Source organism: Mastomys coucha, unplaced genomic scaffold (genome assembly GCF_008632895.1).
Source record: "Mastomys coucha isolate ucsf_1 unplaced genomic scaffold, UCSF_Mcou_1 pScaffold21, whole genome shotgun sequence".
In the NCBI taxonomy this organism is placed as follows: Eukaryota; Metazoa; Chordata; class Mammalia; order Rodentia; family Muridae; genus Mastomys; species Mastomys coucha.
The window spans coordinates 18,452,918-18,469,406 of record NW_022196904.1 but is presented as its reverse complement, the minus strand read 5'-3'; the positions used below and the strand labels follow the sequence as shown (position 1 = coordinate 18,469,406).

The 16,489-nt window shown below is 47.5% G+C and overlaps 1 protein-coding gene across 2 annotated transcripts in view; it reads right to left on the bottom strand.

Annotated features, from left to right (window-relative positions):
• Xrcc1 (X-ray repair cross complementing 1) overlaps positions 1 to 16,488 on the bottom strand; it is a 28,469-nt gene extending 11,981 nt beyond the window's left edge. Inside the window, exons 1-3 of one of the 2 annotated variants that reach the window (XM_031385664.1) lie at positions 16,307 to 16,488; positions 15,630 to 15,722; positions 3,234 to 3,350 (exon numbers count right to left, since the gene is read on the bottom strand). In XM_031385664.1, the coding sequence (XP_031241524.1) occupies positions 3,234 to 3,350; positions 15,630 to 15,722; positions 16,307 to 16,357 (261 nt within the window). In that variant the 5' untranslated portion in view covers positions 16,358 to 16,488. The remainder of the gene's footprint in view (positions 1 to 3,233; positions 3,351 to 15,629; positions 15,723 to 16,306) is intronic. The other variant, XM_031385665.1, reaches the window with a different exon arrangement.
• Position 16,489: the final 1 nt, after the last annotated feature.

Below are 16,489 nucleotides of genomic sequence, written 5' to 3'. Positions count from 1 at the left end.
ACTGGGGGATTCTAGGCAGGGGCTCTACCACTGAGCCACGCCCCCAGCCCCTCACTGGGGGATTCTAAACAGGGGTGTGGAGGGTGGTTCTGATGCTTTGATCAGGAATCTGTGTTAACTGACACTGAAGGTCCTTGCCTCCAGCTGGAATTTAATCTATCCATAAAGATGCCAGTAGCTAATGGCTGAGGATGGAGTGGGACACTGAGAGTTGTATGGGTAAGACAGAGAATGGGAGACTAAGAGAGAGGAAGAAGGGAAAGCAGTAGCGGCAGGAGAAAAGCCAACCAGCTTTTCAGGGAAAGTGGCCTCTGAGAGCACATTCCCAGTCCACAAGTTATTTCCAATCCAGTATCTGTGACTTCCTTTACTTTACACTGAACATAAGGAACAGGCAGCATGTATATAATGAGAAGCAGGAATGCAAAGGAATTTTAGGCTCACACACACAGAAATGGAAAGTGCTGCTCAGGCACACCCTTGGCTCACTTCATTTTGGAAGACTTCAAAACAAGTGCTACTCTACCATGGAGCTGCAGCCTCAACCCCTAGCCCATTTTTCTTTCTTTTTGAATCTTGAGACTTTTGGCCTCAAGCACTCTATGTAGCACCCTAAGCTGTTCTTGACTTCTCTTTCTTCCAGAGTAGCTTGCATCCCTCCAAGCCTGTGTTCCTTTGCATGATCTGGATGGAAGAGAAAAAGCGTGCTGACTTACAGGAAGCAGTGCTGCTGCTGTACACTCTGGACTTGACCTGGGGTGGGGGGTGACCCTGACCCCACCCTGATCTGCTTGTTTGTCCTTTCTTTGCTCTTCAGCCGTCTCTAGTTCCTGAGTGAAAGCTGAGCATTTTACGTCCCCATGCTTAGCTGTAACTATAATTTGTCACAGCAGCTTAAGACAGCTGTGTACAGCTGTTTCCAGACCCTGGGAACACAAAGGCCTGAGCTGGCCACACCACCTTCCAGGAAGGCAAATACTGAATAAATGCTCACATGCAAGATGGAATAGTTTAGCTAAATAGTGCATCATATTCTATTTTTGGTATTATGAAGTAATCCCAATCTATGTTTTACAAAGAGAAGTAAGCTTTTTTTTTTTTTTTAGATTTATTTATTTTATGTATATAAACACACTGTGGCTGTCTTCAGACACACCAGAAGACGGTATTGGATCCCATTACAGATGGTTGTGAGCCTCCATGTTGCTGGGAATTGAACTCAGAACCTCTGGAAGAGCAGTCAGTGCTCTTAACTGTTGAACCATCCCTTCAGTCCGAGAAGCAAGTAATTTTTAAAGATTTATTTTATTGTAATCATGTGCACTTGAGTGTAGGTGCCTGCGGGCCAGTGGAACCTAGAAGTGTGGGATCTCTTGGAGCTGGAGCTGCAGATGGCTGTGAGCTGCCTGACCCCTGTGCTAAGAAGTGACTCAGGTCACAAAAGAGTGAGCAAAACTCACTCTTAAGGGCTGAGCTAGCTCGCTAGCTCTGCAAAGAACTGTTTTGGACTAATACCAAAATCTGTTGATTTGGCAAGTCATTTTGAGGACAAAAATGGTTTTGCTGCAGGCAACCACATTCTGCAAAACATTTCTTATGGGGCAGAAAACAGCACCCGATAAAATTCTAGGCAAGTGGCACAGGTCGGGACGTGACTCAGTGGTAGAGTCTTCTCTACCATGTAGAAGACCCTGCAACCCATTTCCAGTGTGAGAAAAAGGAGCGAAACTCATACAGACAGGTGGGCATGTGGCACAGGCCTTCAATCCCAATGCCTCAGGAGATGAGGAAGGACTGAGTTTAAGGGCAACCTAGCCTAACAGACCAAGACCAACACTCATGAAAAGAGCTCCCAACCCCAGCACTCAGGAAGATCTCTGTGAGTTCGAGGCCTGGATGTTCTACATAGGGAATTCCAAGACACTCAGAGCTACATAGATAGTGAGATCCTATCTTTAAAAAAGCAAGCAGGCAAACAAATAAACAACCAACTGGAGTTGGTTGAACTAAAGGAAGAACAAAGAACTTCCTCAGTTTTTTGTTTTTTTTTGTTTTTAAATACCCTACAGCAGTTCTCAGTCTTCCTAAGGCTCCTCATGTTATGGTGAGCTCAATCATAAAATTATTTTCATTGAGACTTCATAGCTGTATTTTACTATTGTCATGAATAGTAATATAAATATCTGTGTTTTCTGATGGGGTCTTAGGGCAGCCCACAGGTTAAGAATCCACCCTACAGTCATCATCATATTTAACAGTGAAAGACACAACACCCTCTATGGCCAAGAAGATGTCAAGGGGCCTGCATCCACCCCTGAACCTGACAGTGCCCTGAGGTGCCAGTCGGCAGGAGGAAGGGAAAGAGGATCGCTCACAGCTGTAATCACTTAGTCAGATGGGGTGGGAGGATCAGGGATTTGAGACCAGCCTCAGCTGCAGGGTAAGTTCAAAATCAATCTGGGCCAAGTGAGACCCTATCTTTAAAAAAAAAAAAAAAAAAAAAAAAAAAGGAGGGGGGACATATAAAACACCCTCTTTACTTTCAACCAGAGGCTTGGACCCGGCCCAGCTCACTCACTCATACACACACGCACACGCACACACTTTAATCTTCACTGGCTTAGGCTTAGACTTATCAACTGCATCATTGTGAGCATAGTTTTCAAGGCCATTGCTTCAATGGAAAACCAGTAGGCTAATACTTTGAGCTACAGTGACCTTTGCCAGTCCTATGAGGCAGGATTGACAGAGCACACCTATAGTCCCAGCTTCCTGGGAGGTTGAAGCAGGAGAACTGCTTGAGTGTAGGAGTGAAGGCCAGCCTGGGCAAAAGGAAAGACCCATCTCAAGGAGAAAATTAAGTATCAATCAGAAAGGGACTGCATTTTGTCTCAAGTGGGTTACCAGTCATGACCATACGGAACCTCAGTTCCCGGGTCATGACCTAAGCTGCAATTGAATTTTACAACAAGTGAGGGCTTCTTGTTCCTTATTTGACCACAATTCAGGTAGCCTGGCTCTCCCCTGACGATCAGGCCAATATCCCATACATGCTCTGTCTCCTTGGCATACCCAAGACCCTCCAGGAGGCAGGCAGGCTTGGTGGCTCTCCATTCATGTAATCATAGGTGGCGGCTAGTTGGGGGGGCAGTTAGTGATGGAGACATGGGGGTGAGGTGGGGGCGGGGTTAGTGATGGAGACATGGGGTGTTAGCCTCTCCAAGCATGCTTACCTCATAGTCCTGTTCACCAGCTGTGGCCCCTCCAGCCGAGCTGCCCACTAGCACCTCCACAAAGGCCGAGCCATCATTCCCAATGTGCACGCTGTGTATCTGTTCCTCCTTCTCCAACTGTGGGGCAGAGAAAGGCTGCTGAGGGCTTGCTCCTGCCCTGGGCTTGCTTTGGAACAGGGGGCAGAAAGAGATGATGTACACCTGGATGACCATGTCCCCTGGAATGTCTCTTGTGTGTCAGTGGGGACCAGAACTGAGTAGTTAAGTAGAGTCATCTGTCTCTGGCAGGCAGCCTAGGGCATGGTTCTGAAAATTCAATGAATGAATGCACTACACACCTGCTTCCCCAGCAGACACCCCCACACTCCCACACTGATCAGTCCACTCCCTGTCATGGAGCTCTCCTGGGTGATAGCCACAGACACAGGTGCAAGTTGTCATAAAAAGGACACATAACTACAGAAGTTCCTGGACTAACTACTGCACGCCCGGGGCTTTCTGGTTTACATACCACGGAGTCCTGCATTTGAACCCAGCTCTTCCACACACTAGCTGTGCGACCTCACTGGATAACCTCCTGGAGCCTTGACCTCCTCATCAATTAAACAGGGCTCATCAGATCAAGGGTCACCGCATAATTAGCATGGCTGAAAGTCAGGGCACACAGTGGGTACTTAGCAGCTGTCAGCAGGCATTGTTTTAATGTTAGTGACTCCTGTGACATTAGTCTCACTGAAAAAGATGAAGGAAGGTAAAGCTGGGGCTTGGTGACGCACACATGTAACCCCAGCATTTGGGAGGTGAGGGCAGGAGAATCAGAAGTTTCAGGTCACCCTTAGCTACGCAGCAAACTGGAGGCTAGTCAGGATCACAGGAGATCTGTCTCAAATATATATATATACATATATATGTATGTATGTATATATATGAAATCAAAAGAAAGCTATAAGGGATAAACTAACAATATATAAGTGGGGTGTGTGCATGCACACTTGTGCATATGTGTAGTGTGCATGCTTGTGTATTCATCTGTCTGAGTGCATGTGGAGGCCAGAGAGTGAAGTCAGGTGTCTTCCCAATGGCTCTCCACTTTATTTCCTGAGGTAGGTCTTTCCAGGATTCCATCTCTGCCTCAGGAGCACTGGGATCTCAGGCAGGCTACCATACCCACCCAGCTTTCATGTGGCTGCTGGGGATCCCAGCTGTGGTCCTCATTCATTGCCCACTGAGCCATGCCGAGATTCAGAAATGCTCTAATTCTAACCGGGGCAAGAGCTGATGTCTAGGCTTGAGATTTCTTTATTCCTGGTCCTGTACAATGACCCAGCAGTTACAGGTACCTGCCACCAAGCCTGACAACCTAAATTCAAGCACCAAGATCTATATGGCAGAAGGAGGCCCACATGTGCCCACATACCCACAGCTCTCGTCTTAAAGAGAATAGGAACTGGTTTATTCTGGAGCCATTCGGAGTGACCATGTCCAGGAACACAGACTTAGGTTACGACAAGCTCCATGTTCCAATGTAGAAGCAGCTTCAATAAGTATATTATAGTAGTGCCGAACAAAGAAAGTCATGAATTTTTTCTCAAAATTTATTTATACATATGATTGCTCTATTTGCATGTATGCTATATGTTAGAAGAGGGCATTAGACAGAAAGGATCCCATTATAGATGGTTGTGAGCCACCATGTGGTTGCAGGGAATTGAACTTAGAACCTCCGGAAGAGCATCCAGGGCTCTTAAGCACTGAGCCATCTCTCTAGCCCCCAAATTAAGGCAACTTTAAAATACACTGATGAGTATACCAGAGAGGTGGGTGCAAAATGGGGGAGCTGTGTTATAGGCCCAAGATGCTCTCTGATGATATTCTTAGCTCTCTTGGTGGAGGCTAGTGTTCTGCTGCCTTAAAAGCTCTAAGAGGTTTTTACTTATTATGAGGTGTTAGTTCAGATGGAGTGAGGCAAGGAATGGCTGTTCCTGAAGCTAAAACAGCCCAAGAAAAAGCAATCGGCCTCTGAAGCGACAAGATCCCACTTTCGCCTGCCACAACACTGAAATTCTAATCTGTCTATCAGTCTCTGCAGACACAACATCTTTTCAGGAATTTTTGTTCACAAGACACACTCAATAAAAATACATAAAAATGCCCTAGAGGGACCTGAGCCAGGGGCCCTCGAAATCATGAGCTCATGCTGCTCTTACACAGGGGCTGAATTCAGTTCCCAGCACCACACCAGGATGCTCATAACCACCAGTGACTCTGGCTCTAGAGGATCTGGCACGCTCTTCTAGCCTCCCTGGGCATAGGCACACATGTGGCATACATGAAGACACATGCATACACATAAATAAAAATTAATCTTCCAAAATGTAATTAAGAAGGTTTAAGGATATTTTTTGTTCAGCTAAGGATGTTAGAACTAAAAATAAGTGAACAAAAAGAGTGAAACCGCTGGGCGGTGGTGGCGCACATCTTTAATCCCAGCACTTGGGAGGCAGAGGCAGGGGGATTTCTGAGTTTGAGGCCAGCCTGGTCTACAGAGTGAGTTCCAGGACAGCCAGGGCTACACAGAGAAACCCTGTCTCGAAAAAAACCAAAAAAAAAAAAAAAAAAAAAAAAAAAAAAAAAAAAAAAAAAGAGAGTGAAACCAATTTTAGCATTCATTTAAAAAACAAAACACTAAAGAGAACCCAGAAGCTGCAGTGACTCTCCAGTACATCCCAGGGAGGTTGGGTAGGACTGGAGTCACTTCTCTGAGACAACTTGAAGACTCCACCCAGTCCAAACATGAGGCTGTCGTTCGTTTCTTTTTCTTTCTTATGTTTAGTTATTACTTGCATGTGAGCATTTTGCCTACATCCCATCTGCTATCCTGGCCCCATAGAGGCCAAGAGGAGAGAGTACCAGAATCTCTGGAACTAGAGTTAAGATAGTTGTGAACTGCTGTGTGGGTGCTGGGAATCAAACCCTGATGCTTATAACTGCTGAGCCAACTCTCCAACCTCTCACTCCATTTAATTTTTTGGGACTTGGCCACTGTGGTCCAGGCTATACACAATCCAAAAGCTGGGATTACAAGCATGAGCTGCCACACTCAGCTCCATTTTCAACATGCTTAGTTGTAGTTTTCTTTTGTCAGGTGTCACTTAATAACCAGGCGCACCTTGAACTTATGGGGATCCTCCTGGCTGCACCTTCCAGAGGGTAGAATTGCAGGCAGGAGACTCTTTGCCTGGTCCCTGTTTCCCTTTGACAGGAGTTGTTTTGTCAGTCACTGGCCTAGAAAAGCCCCAGGCTTCTTACTGAATCTATTATCCAGGAGCAGAAGCATTAGCTGATACAGGCTCATTATTCATTGAAAGAAAGAGCTATTTATGAAGATACCACTTACCAAAGAACCTGTGGCTCCAGCCTAAGGCTGAAGACACAGAAAGGTGTGTGGGTGTGGGGCAGTCAGGACAGGCAATGCTAAGTGTCCAGTCTCGGGCTCCTTTACAGGGTCCTCGGATGAGGAGCTATTTCAACCCTCAAAGACAGCTGGAGTGCTTGCCGAGGATACAGGAAGCCCTGATTTCGATCCCCAGTCATGCATTATCAGCATACTGAATGAAGCACACCTGTAATTTCAGCACTCAGAGTGGACGTGTGGACTCAGTGAAATGAGAAAAACACACACGCTCAAGCCTGACCTGGCTCAATCTGGCTAAACTGAGGTCAGCCTGACACTCAGGTATGCACAGCACTTCCCAGGAACCACTGCTCCCCTGCCATTGCTCTGCTTCGGTGATACCATGGTGGCACAGCTGTGCCTTGTTCCTATTAAAAGTTCATACCTGTCATGCTTGCCATCATAGCTACGTCAGTGGGACCTACCAAACTTGCAGCTGTTCCCTTTATAAGCTCCCGGCTCACTCAGCTAGGGCCCCCCCTCTTTACCCATGTAGTCACAAGTCTGTGGGGCCCAATAAAAACTTCATAGTTCTCTCTTAAGTGAGAACAGCCTGACCATAACAGCAAGAGGACCAGAAGTTCAAGGTCAGAGCTGCAGAGATGGCTCAGCTGTTAGAGCTCTTCCTACCCAGAGGAGGTTCATAACATCAGGTAACTCTAGGGCCTGAGAAACCCAATGCCTCTGGCTTCTGCACTAACACACACCTACCCCTCATACAAATACTTAAAATAAAACTTTTTTTATTTTTATTTTTTATTTTTTTGGTTTTTCAAGACAGGGTTTCTCTGTGTAGCCCTGGCTGTCCTGGAACTCACTCTGTAGACCACGCTGGCCTCAAACTCAGAAATCCCCCTGCCTCTGCCTCCCAAGTGCTGGAATTAAAGGCGTGAGCCACCATTGCCCAGCCACAAAAACAAATTTTTAACTGCCTATGTACTCCCACCCAACATGGCCTTCCTCTGCTTTGGGACCATCTGCTGTTCCCTTCTGCTCTATCAGACTAATCAGGGCACCACAGCTCCATGGCAGAAAGGAACCCTGACTTGAGCAAAGTGGTCTGTGTTCAAATCCAGCGCTGACATTTCTAAACTACAGCCAATGTTTCCAAGGGGCAGTTTTCTCAGGTGAGATGGGGGAGTCCTGATGGCATCCCTCCACAGGAAGCTAAGATGCCCCAGAGTCACAAGGGCAGCCAGCTGCACCTGGAACCCCAGCGACTTGGTAGGTAAAGGCACGAGAATCCAGAGGTCAAGGACTGCATGAGCCACAGAGCAAGTTCAAGGGCAGGAATAACTGAGCAAGACTGTCTCAAAGAGAGGGGTGTGGGGTGTGGGCAATGGTAGAGCGCTTGTCTAGCCTACACAGGATCCTGGTTCAATATTCAGTACCCCAAAAGAAAACAAAGCAAAACTGAGTGCTCTCATCTATAACTGTGGAAACAATGCAAAACTACTCTTCTACCAGGGGTGTGAACTCAGGTGCTGCAACTAGATGAGCAGCCTCAGGCAGGAAGTGGTTATGCCACAGCTGTGCAGGCAAAGCCCAGGAGGAAGGCAGCCACTGCTTACAGTGCTTATTCCTAGGCCCACAGCACGACTGCACGGAGAGAAAGCAGGCCAGCAGAGACCCTTCCAGATACTGGGCCCAGATGACGTCCTGTGTGCTCAACCATTCTTCTGCAGTCACATCACCTATCTTGTATCCAGTGAAGGCTGAGGCCCGCTCAGGGCCTTCGCAGCTGACACCCCAGAATCTGGAACACGCTTCACGCCTTACACCTCACCACTGCTCAAGCCTTCCTTCTGACCTCGATTCAGAGGTCAGTGTCTCAGACCAAACAAAGTAGCACCTGCCGTCTCCCACAACGGGGCCTTCTATTCCTTAGCCTGGCTTATTTCTCTCCACTACTACTGAGCCATACCTGTGGCTCCGACTTGTATATATACACATGTATATATTCCCCCTCCCCTCCAACACTGGGTCTCATGTATCCCAGGCTAGCCTCAAACTTTCTATATAACCAACAATGTCCCAACTTTGGATCCTGTCTCCTTCTCTTCCCAGGTTAATGCAATGCCAGGGGTCAAACTCAGAATACTATGTATGCTAGACAGGCAACACACCAAGTGGGTAGCACAAACACCCCCAACCTGGTAGTCTATACTTGCACATTTGTTTGTATTTTTTTTTTAATTTTCCTATGCACACATGGTACACGATACTGAACAGTCACAGAAACTAAGCAAAGCTCCGAGAGTTGGCTAGTTGAAAAGCTGTATGCAGTACAGCTGTATGCAGTAGTTAAAAAAGAGAAGGAGAGGCTGGAGAAAAGGCTCAGTAAGGAGAGTGATGCCTAGAATGTAGGAGGTAAGGGCAGGGGGTCACAAGGAGTTCTAGGCCAGCCTGAGGTATAGAGTAAGACCCTGTCTCAAAATGATACTAGTAACAAAGATCAGCACACAGCGGTACACACCGGCAGTCTCAGCACTCTATAGAGGAAGCAGGAGGATCACAAGGCAAGGCCACTCTGAGCTACACACACAGCGAATCTCTTTCTCAAAACACTGAAGGGCTGGGGGCGTGGCTCAGTGGTAGAGCCCCTGCCTAGAATCCCCCAGTGAAGGGCTGGGGGTGTGGCTCAGTGGTAGAGCCCCTGCCAAGAATCCCCCAGTAAGGGGCTGGAGGTGTGGCTCAGTGGTAGAGCCCCGGCCTAGAATCCCCCCAGTGAGAGAGTGGGGGTGTGGCTCAGTGGTAGAGCCCCTGCCTAGAATCCCCCAGTGAGGGGCTGGGGTATAGCTCAGCAGGTAAAAGCACTAGGTCTTCCAGAGGACCCAGGCTTGATGCCCAGCACCCACACAGCACCTCACAACCATCTGTAACTCCAGTTCTAGGGGATTCGATGCCCTCCTCTGGCCTCTTCAGGGATTAGGCATATGTACAAACATACATGCAGACAAACACCCATACACATCAACCAAAAATCTGCCAGGTCTGGTGGTGTGTGCCTTTAATCCTAGCATTCAGAAAACAGAGGCAGGAAAACCTGTGTGCATCCAAGGCCAGCCTGGTCTACACAGTGAGTTCTAAACTTGCCATAATTACATAGTAGGACCGTGTCTCAAAACAAGGGCAGCCAGAGAAATGGCTCAGTGGTTAAGAGCACTAGCTTCAGTGCAGACTTCTTCCACAGGTCCCAAGTTCAATTCCCAGCACCCACAACTGTCTGTAACCGTAGCTCCATGGCACCCAGTGCCCTCTTCTGCTGTGCAGATGTGCATATATAAATAAATAAATCTTTAAAAATAAGGGGAAAAAATGGAAAATTCACACCAACTATAGTGGCTCATACTTGAAATCCCAACACATGTGATGCAGGGGATCACGGAGATCACGGATTTGGAGCCAACCTGGGCTGTATTATACAATGAGACCCTGTCTCAAACAGCAATAACAAAGCATGTATGATGTGTTCCATCAGGTGATACACCAGTGTTCCAACTGGACCAATCCCAGCATCCCCTCCAGGCCAGGAGGGGCTCGCAAAGACTGAACTCCCTGTCTGGAAGCAGGTGACCAGTTGGGCACAAAGTAGCCACGGCTGACAAAGAGGTGTGTGGAGCTGACACAAGCAGAGGGCTGAGCCCTGTGTGGCAATACCAGTGTTGTGTAACAGTGTTTAGAGAACACACAGGGAAATGGGTGAGCACACAAGAGTCTACTGTCTTGGTGTCCAAGATATCTCTCCCTGTTGTCACTGAGAAGGAACCAAAGGTAACACTGGATGAACTTAGCGGCCCACAAACTGGCTAGTGCCAAATGCAATCAGATTTTCCCAGGGGTCTCTGACGTGATGGGCTCTAACAGTGCTGACCTCTGCTTCTGAGCCTGGTCCTACTGTTTATTTTCAACGGTAACAAGGAGCTTGTACAGACCTAAGCAAGATCCTATCTTTCCTATGCAGAAGCCCTGGCAAAGCCCTGGTCCTACCTAGCTCTCTAGCCTCCTTGACCTACCTCACATGTGCCAGATGGACACAGCCTGCTGACTTCTCTGTCCCTTCCCTGTGGATGAACATTCTCTTTTGCTCAGAGTCACCGGACTCCCAGCTGCAGAGACGGCTCAGTGAGCAAAGATGCTAGCCTGGAAACTCAGAGTGGAAGAAAAGTGACTCTTATAAGCACCCTCTGACCTCTAAAGATGAAAATATGTGCAGCGGAGCGCGTGCGCGCGCGCGCGCACACACACACACACACATACACACACACACTCACTCACTCTAAATGCTAAATGTAGTTTAAAAAGAAAAGTTTCACAACTTTAATCCCAGCACTAGGGAGACAGGCAAGTGGATCTCTTTGAATTTGAATGAGCCTGGTCTTCATAGCAGGTTCCACCAAGGGCTCTGCAGAGAGACCATCTCAAAAACCACCACCAAACAAACAAACAAAATTTAAGAAGTCACCAGTGGGCACTAACTGCTCTCGGAGAGGATGGGAGTTTGGCTCCCAGCATCCACATGGCTCACACCACCATTCTTAACTCCAGTTCCAGGGGATCCAATGCCCCCGTCTGACCTTGAAAGCACCAGGCATGCACATCATGATGTACATGCATACACATAAAATAAATCTTTTTTTTTTTAATGGGGTTGGGGGCATGGTTTGAGACAGAGTCTCACTACATAGCCCTGCCTTTTATAGACCTCACTCTGTGGACTAGGCTAGCCTTGAATTCACAGATATCCACCTGCTTCTGCCTCCCCTGTGCTGGAAGTAAAGGCATGCACCACCATACTCAGCTAAAAATTTTCAAAACAGTCATCAGACCTCAGATTTAAATTAAAAATCTGACCACATCATCTCCGGCTGCACGCAACACTCACCCTGCCCCACTTCCTCCACAGCGTTCATGGTTCATCGCTCAATACAGGGTCAATTCACTAAGCCTTTGTCGGCCCTTCCATGCTGGGGGCTCATGTAGCTCAGGCTTACCTCAAACTTGCTATGTAGCAGATGACCTTGAACTTCTGATCCTCCTGCTCCTAAGCACTGGAGTAACAGACTGAAAGCACTACTCCCAGTTCATGGAGTACTGGGGCTCAAACCCAGGGCTTGGGATATGCTAGGCAAGCCTCCTCTAGTCCAGCAACACCCCCAGCCTCCAGATAAGAACATGCTCATCACCTGCTGCCCATAGCTGTACAGACCCTGGAACAGAGTGTTCACGTACAGCAAGCGCTTAGATGCACATGTGTAGAATAAGTAAATGAGGGAACAAATGATGCTACTAAGACCCTTGAGCTTTGCCACAAAGCTAAGAAACGACAAGGGAATGCCTCCAAGTACCACCTTCTACACCACTGTCTTCAGCTTTGCACATGACCTCTAGCTGCCTCCCATGTTTCTTTTACACTTAAAATTTGTATTTTCATGTATATGGGTATTTTGCCTCTCAGAGGCTAGAAAGGACATCTGATCCCTTGGATTTGTAGTTACATAAGGTTACAAACCACCGTGTGGATGCTGGGAATCAAACCCTGGTCCTCTGAAGAAGCAGCCTGTGCTCTTCCCCACTGAGCATCTCTCCAGCCGGCACAGGTGGGGGTACACATGCAGTGGAAGTCAGAAGACAAGCTTTGTCGGTCAATTCTCTCCAAGTGGAGTCCAGTGATGGAACTCAGGTTGTCGGGCATGGCCACGAGGACCCTGGATGTTGCTTTTGGTTCCCACCACTCGTACAGAACTGAACATCATTTCCCACAGTGTGTATAGGGGGATCGGTGGGGGTCACCTGATGCTAAGCAAGGCCTGAAGAATCAACATCCCATAATGAAATCACCAATCCTTCCCTTTATCCCAACCCCCACATGTAGACAGAGTACTTCTACAGACATTATGTCACCAGGTTTTAACAACCACCCCAGCCTTGGGTGTCTGTATTTTCAATGGGTATGTTTAGAGAAATTAAAAACATTTGCCTGAGGTCAGAGTGAGTAAGAGCTAGGATTTGAATCCAGATCCCCAAACTAAATGCTAAGCAACCTGGTTCTCACACAGTTTAAAAGACAGGTGCTCAGTTTCATAATTTCTCTGGGCCTTGGTTTCCTTATCTGTAAAATGGGGATAATGACAGCCTGTGGGTCATAAGGCTTTACAAGGACGGAATGAATCAAGCCATGTGAGGTGTAGAGGCTGCTGACTGGCAGGTTATAATGGTGAATGATGTTAGTTTTCATTACCAGTCTCTGATGAGGGATTTAAAATGCATAAGGACCTCAAGTTGTCCAGAAAGCGTCATGGATTTACGTTTGTTTTCTGAAAAACATCTCTATAATTGTCAAAACATTCTGTAATCCAGAACTACTCAGCAAGAAAGAGGCCAAGAATATGTTACATATAGAAACAGTCAGGTCAACCTTGCTTGTCCCCACCAAAGTCCTTCTCCACTCAGAACTGAAGAATGTGGCTCACACCAAGGAGTGTCAGTGTGTGAGCTGGGCACTATGACGCCCACATTGGGGACCACAAGGGGAAGAAGAGGCCAGTGGTTGTAACGGTTGAGGGCTGTAGCTCAGCGGTGAATATGAATACAACAGGCTGATGACGCTGTCAAAAGCACCCACACTCAAGTGTGGACCGAGTCTTGGTAACCAAGGCCTTTACGGTGAGACACTCAGAAAATCATGGGGGTCAACATCCAACTGGCAGGTGGCAGGTGCTTAAAAGCATCTAAGTTTCTTCTCCCACTGATTTTTCTTAAAGATACATTTTTAATTTATTCGTTTATTTTATTTATATGAATACACTGTAGCTGCCTTCAGACACACCAGAAGAGGACGTCAAATCTCATTACAGATGCTTGTGAGCCACCATGTGACTGCTGGGAATTGAACTCAGGACCTCTGGAAGAGCAGTCAGTGCTCTTAACCACTGAGCCATCTCTCCAGCCCAAAGATACATTTTTATTGTTTTTAATATGTGTATGAAAGGAGGATGAAGCCAGAGACTAGAGGCGTTAGACCCTCTGGAGCTAGGCTTACAGGCTGTTGTAAGCCATCAGACATGGGTGCTAAGAACTAAACTCAGTCCTCTGGGAGACTAGTTTGCACTCTTAATCACTGAGCCATCTCTCTAGCCCCTTCCTCAAATTTCTGTACCTGTCAGAAACAACCCCCTAGTTCCCCACAGGCACTTCTCTATGCAGCCCTAGCTGTCCTGGAACTCACTCTGTAGACCAGGTTGGCCTCAAACTCAGCGATCCACCTGCTTCTGCCTCCCAAGTACTGGGATTAAAGGTGTGCACCACCATTGACCAGCTTAAAAGAAATTTAAAAAGGAGTCAAAGTCAGAAAGACGTCAGCCAGAACTGGGGACATGGCTCAATTAGTAACTTCTTGCCTAGCCTGCACAGTACTAAGTGTGTGTATGTGTGTGTGTGTGTGTATGTGAGTGTGTGTGTTTGTGTGTGTTTGTGTGTGTGTATTTGTTGTGTGTTTGTGTGTGTTTTTATGTGTGTGTTTGTGAGTGTGTGTGTATGTGTGTGTGTTTGTTGTATGTTTGCGTGTGAGTGTGTGTATGTGAGTATGTGTTTGTATGTGTGTTTGTGTGTGTTGTGTGTTTGCATGTTTGTGTGTGAGTGTGTATGTGTGTGTGTTTGTGTGTGAGTGTGTGTTTGTTGTGTGTTTGTGTGTGTGTTTGCATGTTTGTGTGTGAGTGTGTGTATGTGTGTTTGTGTTTATGTGTTTGTGTGTGTGTGAGTGTGTTTGTTGTGTGTTTGCGTGTGTGTTTTTATGTGTGTGTTTGTGAGTGTGTGTATGTATGTGTGTGTGTTTGTTGTATGTTTGCGTGTGAGTGTGTGTATATGTGTGTTTGTATGTGTGTTTGTGAGTGTGTTGTGTGTTTGCATGTTGTGTGTGAGTGTGTATGTGTTTGTGTTTATGTGTTTGTGTGTGAGTGTGTGTTTGTTGTGTGTTTGCATGTGAGTGTGTGTGTATGTGTGTGTATGCATGCCTTGGAAGCTGAATGGAGGCAAGGCAAACAGACAGATGCTAGGCATGATGGTATTCACCTGGAATTCCTCTGCCCCAGATGGACAGAGGAAGATCAGGAGTTCAAGACTAGCTTCAATTTAAGAAAACTTTAAAAAGGCAGTAGAGTAGGGTGGTAACATGCCTTTAATCCCAGTATCTGAAGACAGAGGCCAGAGGATCTCTGTAACTTGCAGGCCAGCCTGGTCTATAAAGTGAGTTCCAGGACAACCAGGGCTCTGTAGAGAGATGCTATCTCACAAACAAAACAATAAAACCAATCAAACAAAACTTCCCCTCCCAGGCTATACAGAAAAACCCTGTCTCAAACAAACAAACAAATAAAACCTTCCCCTCCCTACATGTTTCATTCATTTACGATTTGAGGTACCATGGAACCAAGGGTCTGACATGTTCCAGGAAAGCCCTGTACAGCTGAGCTATCTGCCTAATCCTATGTTAATAGTCTTCATGAGGCTAGTTACTTTTCATTTTGAGACTGGTTCTAAGTTGTCCAGGCTGGCCTTGAACTTGTGATCCTATCTCAACTTCCCAAGCAACCAGGATTACAGACCTGAGCCATCCGCCCCTCCCTCCATGTAGGTTGTCTTTACAACGAAACTGATTTATGGAGATATTCTTTATGGCCATCTTCTGGCCCTGAGGACACAGGAAACAGTAATGGTTGACACCATCCCATCTGATGAAACTGAGGCCGAGAGGCAGAGTCAACCTACTTACCCATTGATTCCTGGAGGCAATGGGATTTCTAAGCCCATTTTCCAGGCAAGTTAGCTGAGCAAGCTCTCTACCACAGAAAGGAAAACGACTCAACCTATAGCCAGCTGGCAGTGGAATGTGAGCAGGGATCTCACAGCCCCGGGGACGAGAAGGTGGGAGAGGGCAGCATCACCTGTAGGACCACAGAAATGGTCTTCTCTCCGGCCTTGGCTGCGCGCCACTTCCGGTAAGTGTCAGCCTTGAGAAGGTTTTCTGCGCAATGGGTCTGCAGACAAAGGTGGAAGGGCGTTCTTTAAATAAAGCTGATTTTTAAAGATAAAATAATTTTTGAATTTTTAAACTCCCAAGAACTAGCCGACTTTCCACACTTGACTTCACGCCAGTCTCAACACACATACACATACACACACACACACAGCCCTACACACACACTCCGGCACACACACACATACCTACACACACCTGCACACACACACCTGCACACACACACCTGCACACACACTCCTGCACACACCTGCACACACGCACACAACCCTGCATACATACACACCTGCACACACTCCTGCATGCATACACACCTGCACACACGCACACACCCCTGCCTCGACTTTTCTTTTCACAGTTTGAACTTCCCAGAGCCCCCCTTTTTCCTTACTCTCCCCAGTGGCCCCAAACTTCCCCAACTGCCCGTCTCTCTCGGAATGCACGTCCAGCCTCTGGAAACCGCACCCGGAGCCCCTCTCAGAATCCCACGAAGTTCCCCCTTTGCGCTTCCAAAGTCCTCAGCCTCCCTCAGGACGCCCCTGTCTCCCCCGCCTGTCTCCCCGCTGCTCCCACGTCATCCCTCACCGAGTCCTGACTGCTGCAGGACACGACGTGGCGGAGGCTAATCTCCGGCATGTCCACGCCCGTGGACGCCTGTGGACCGGCCAGAGAACGAAGAAGAAGGATTCCAGCTCCGGGAGGCCCGGAGAAGGTTGGGGGAGCGCGCCCTGCACGGGACTCAGTGCGCAAGCGCGGCAAGGCTCGGGC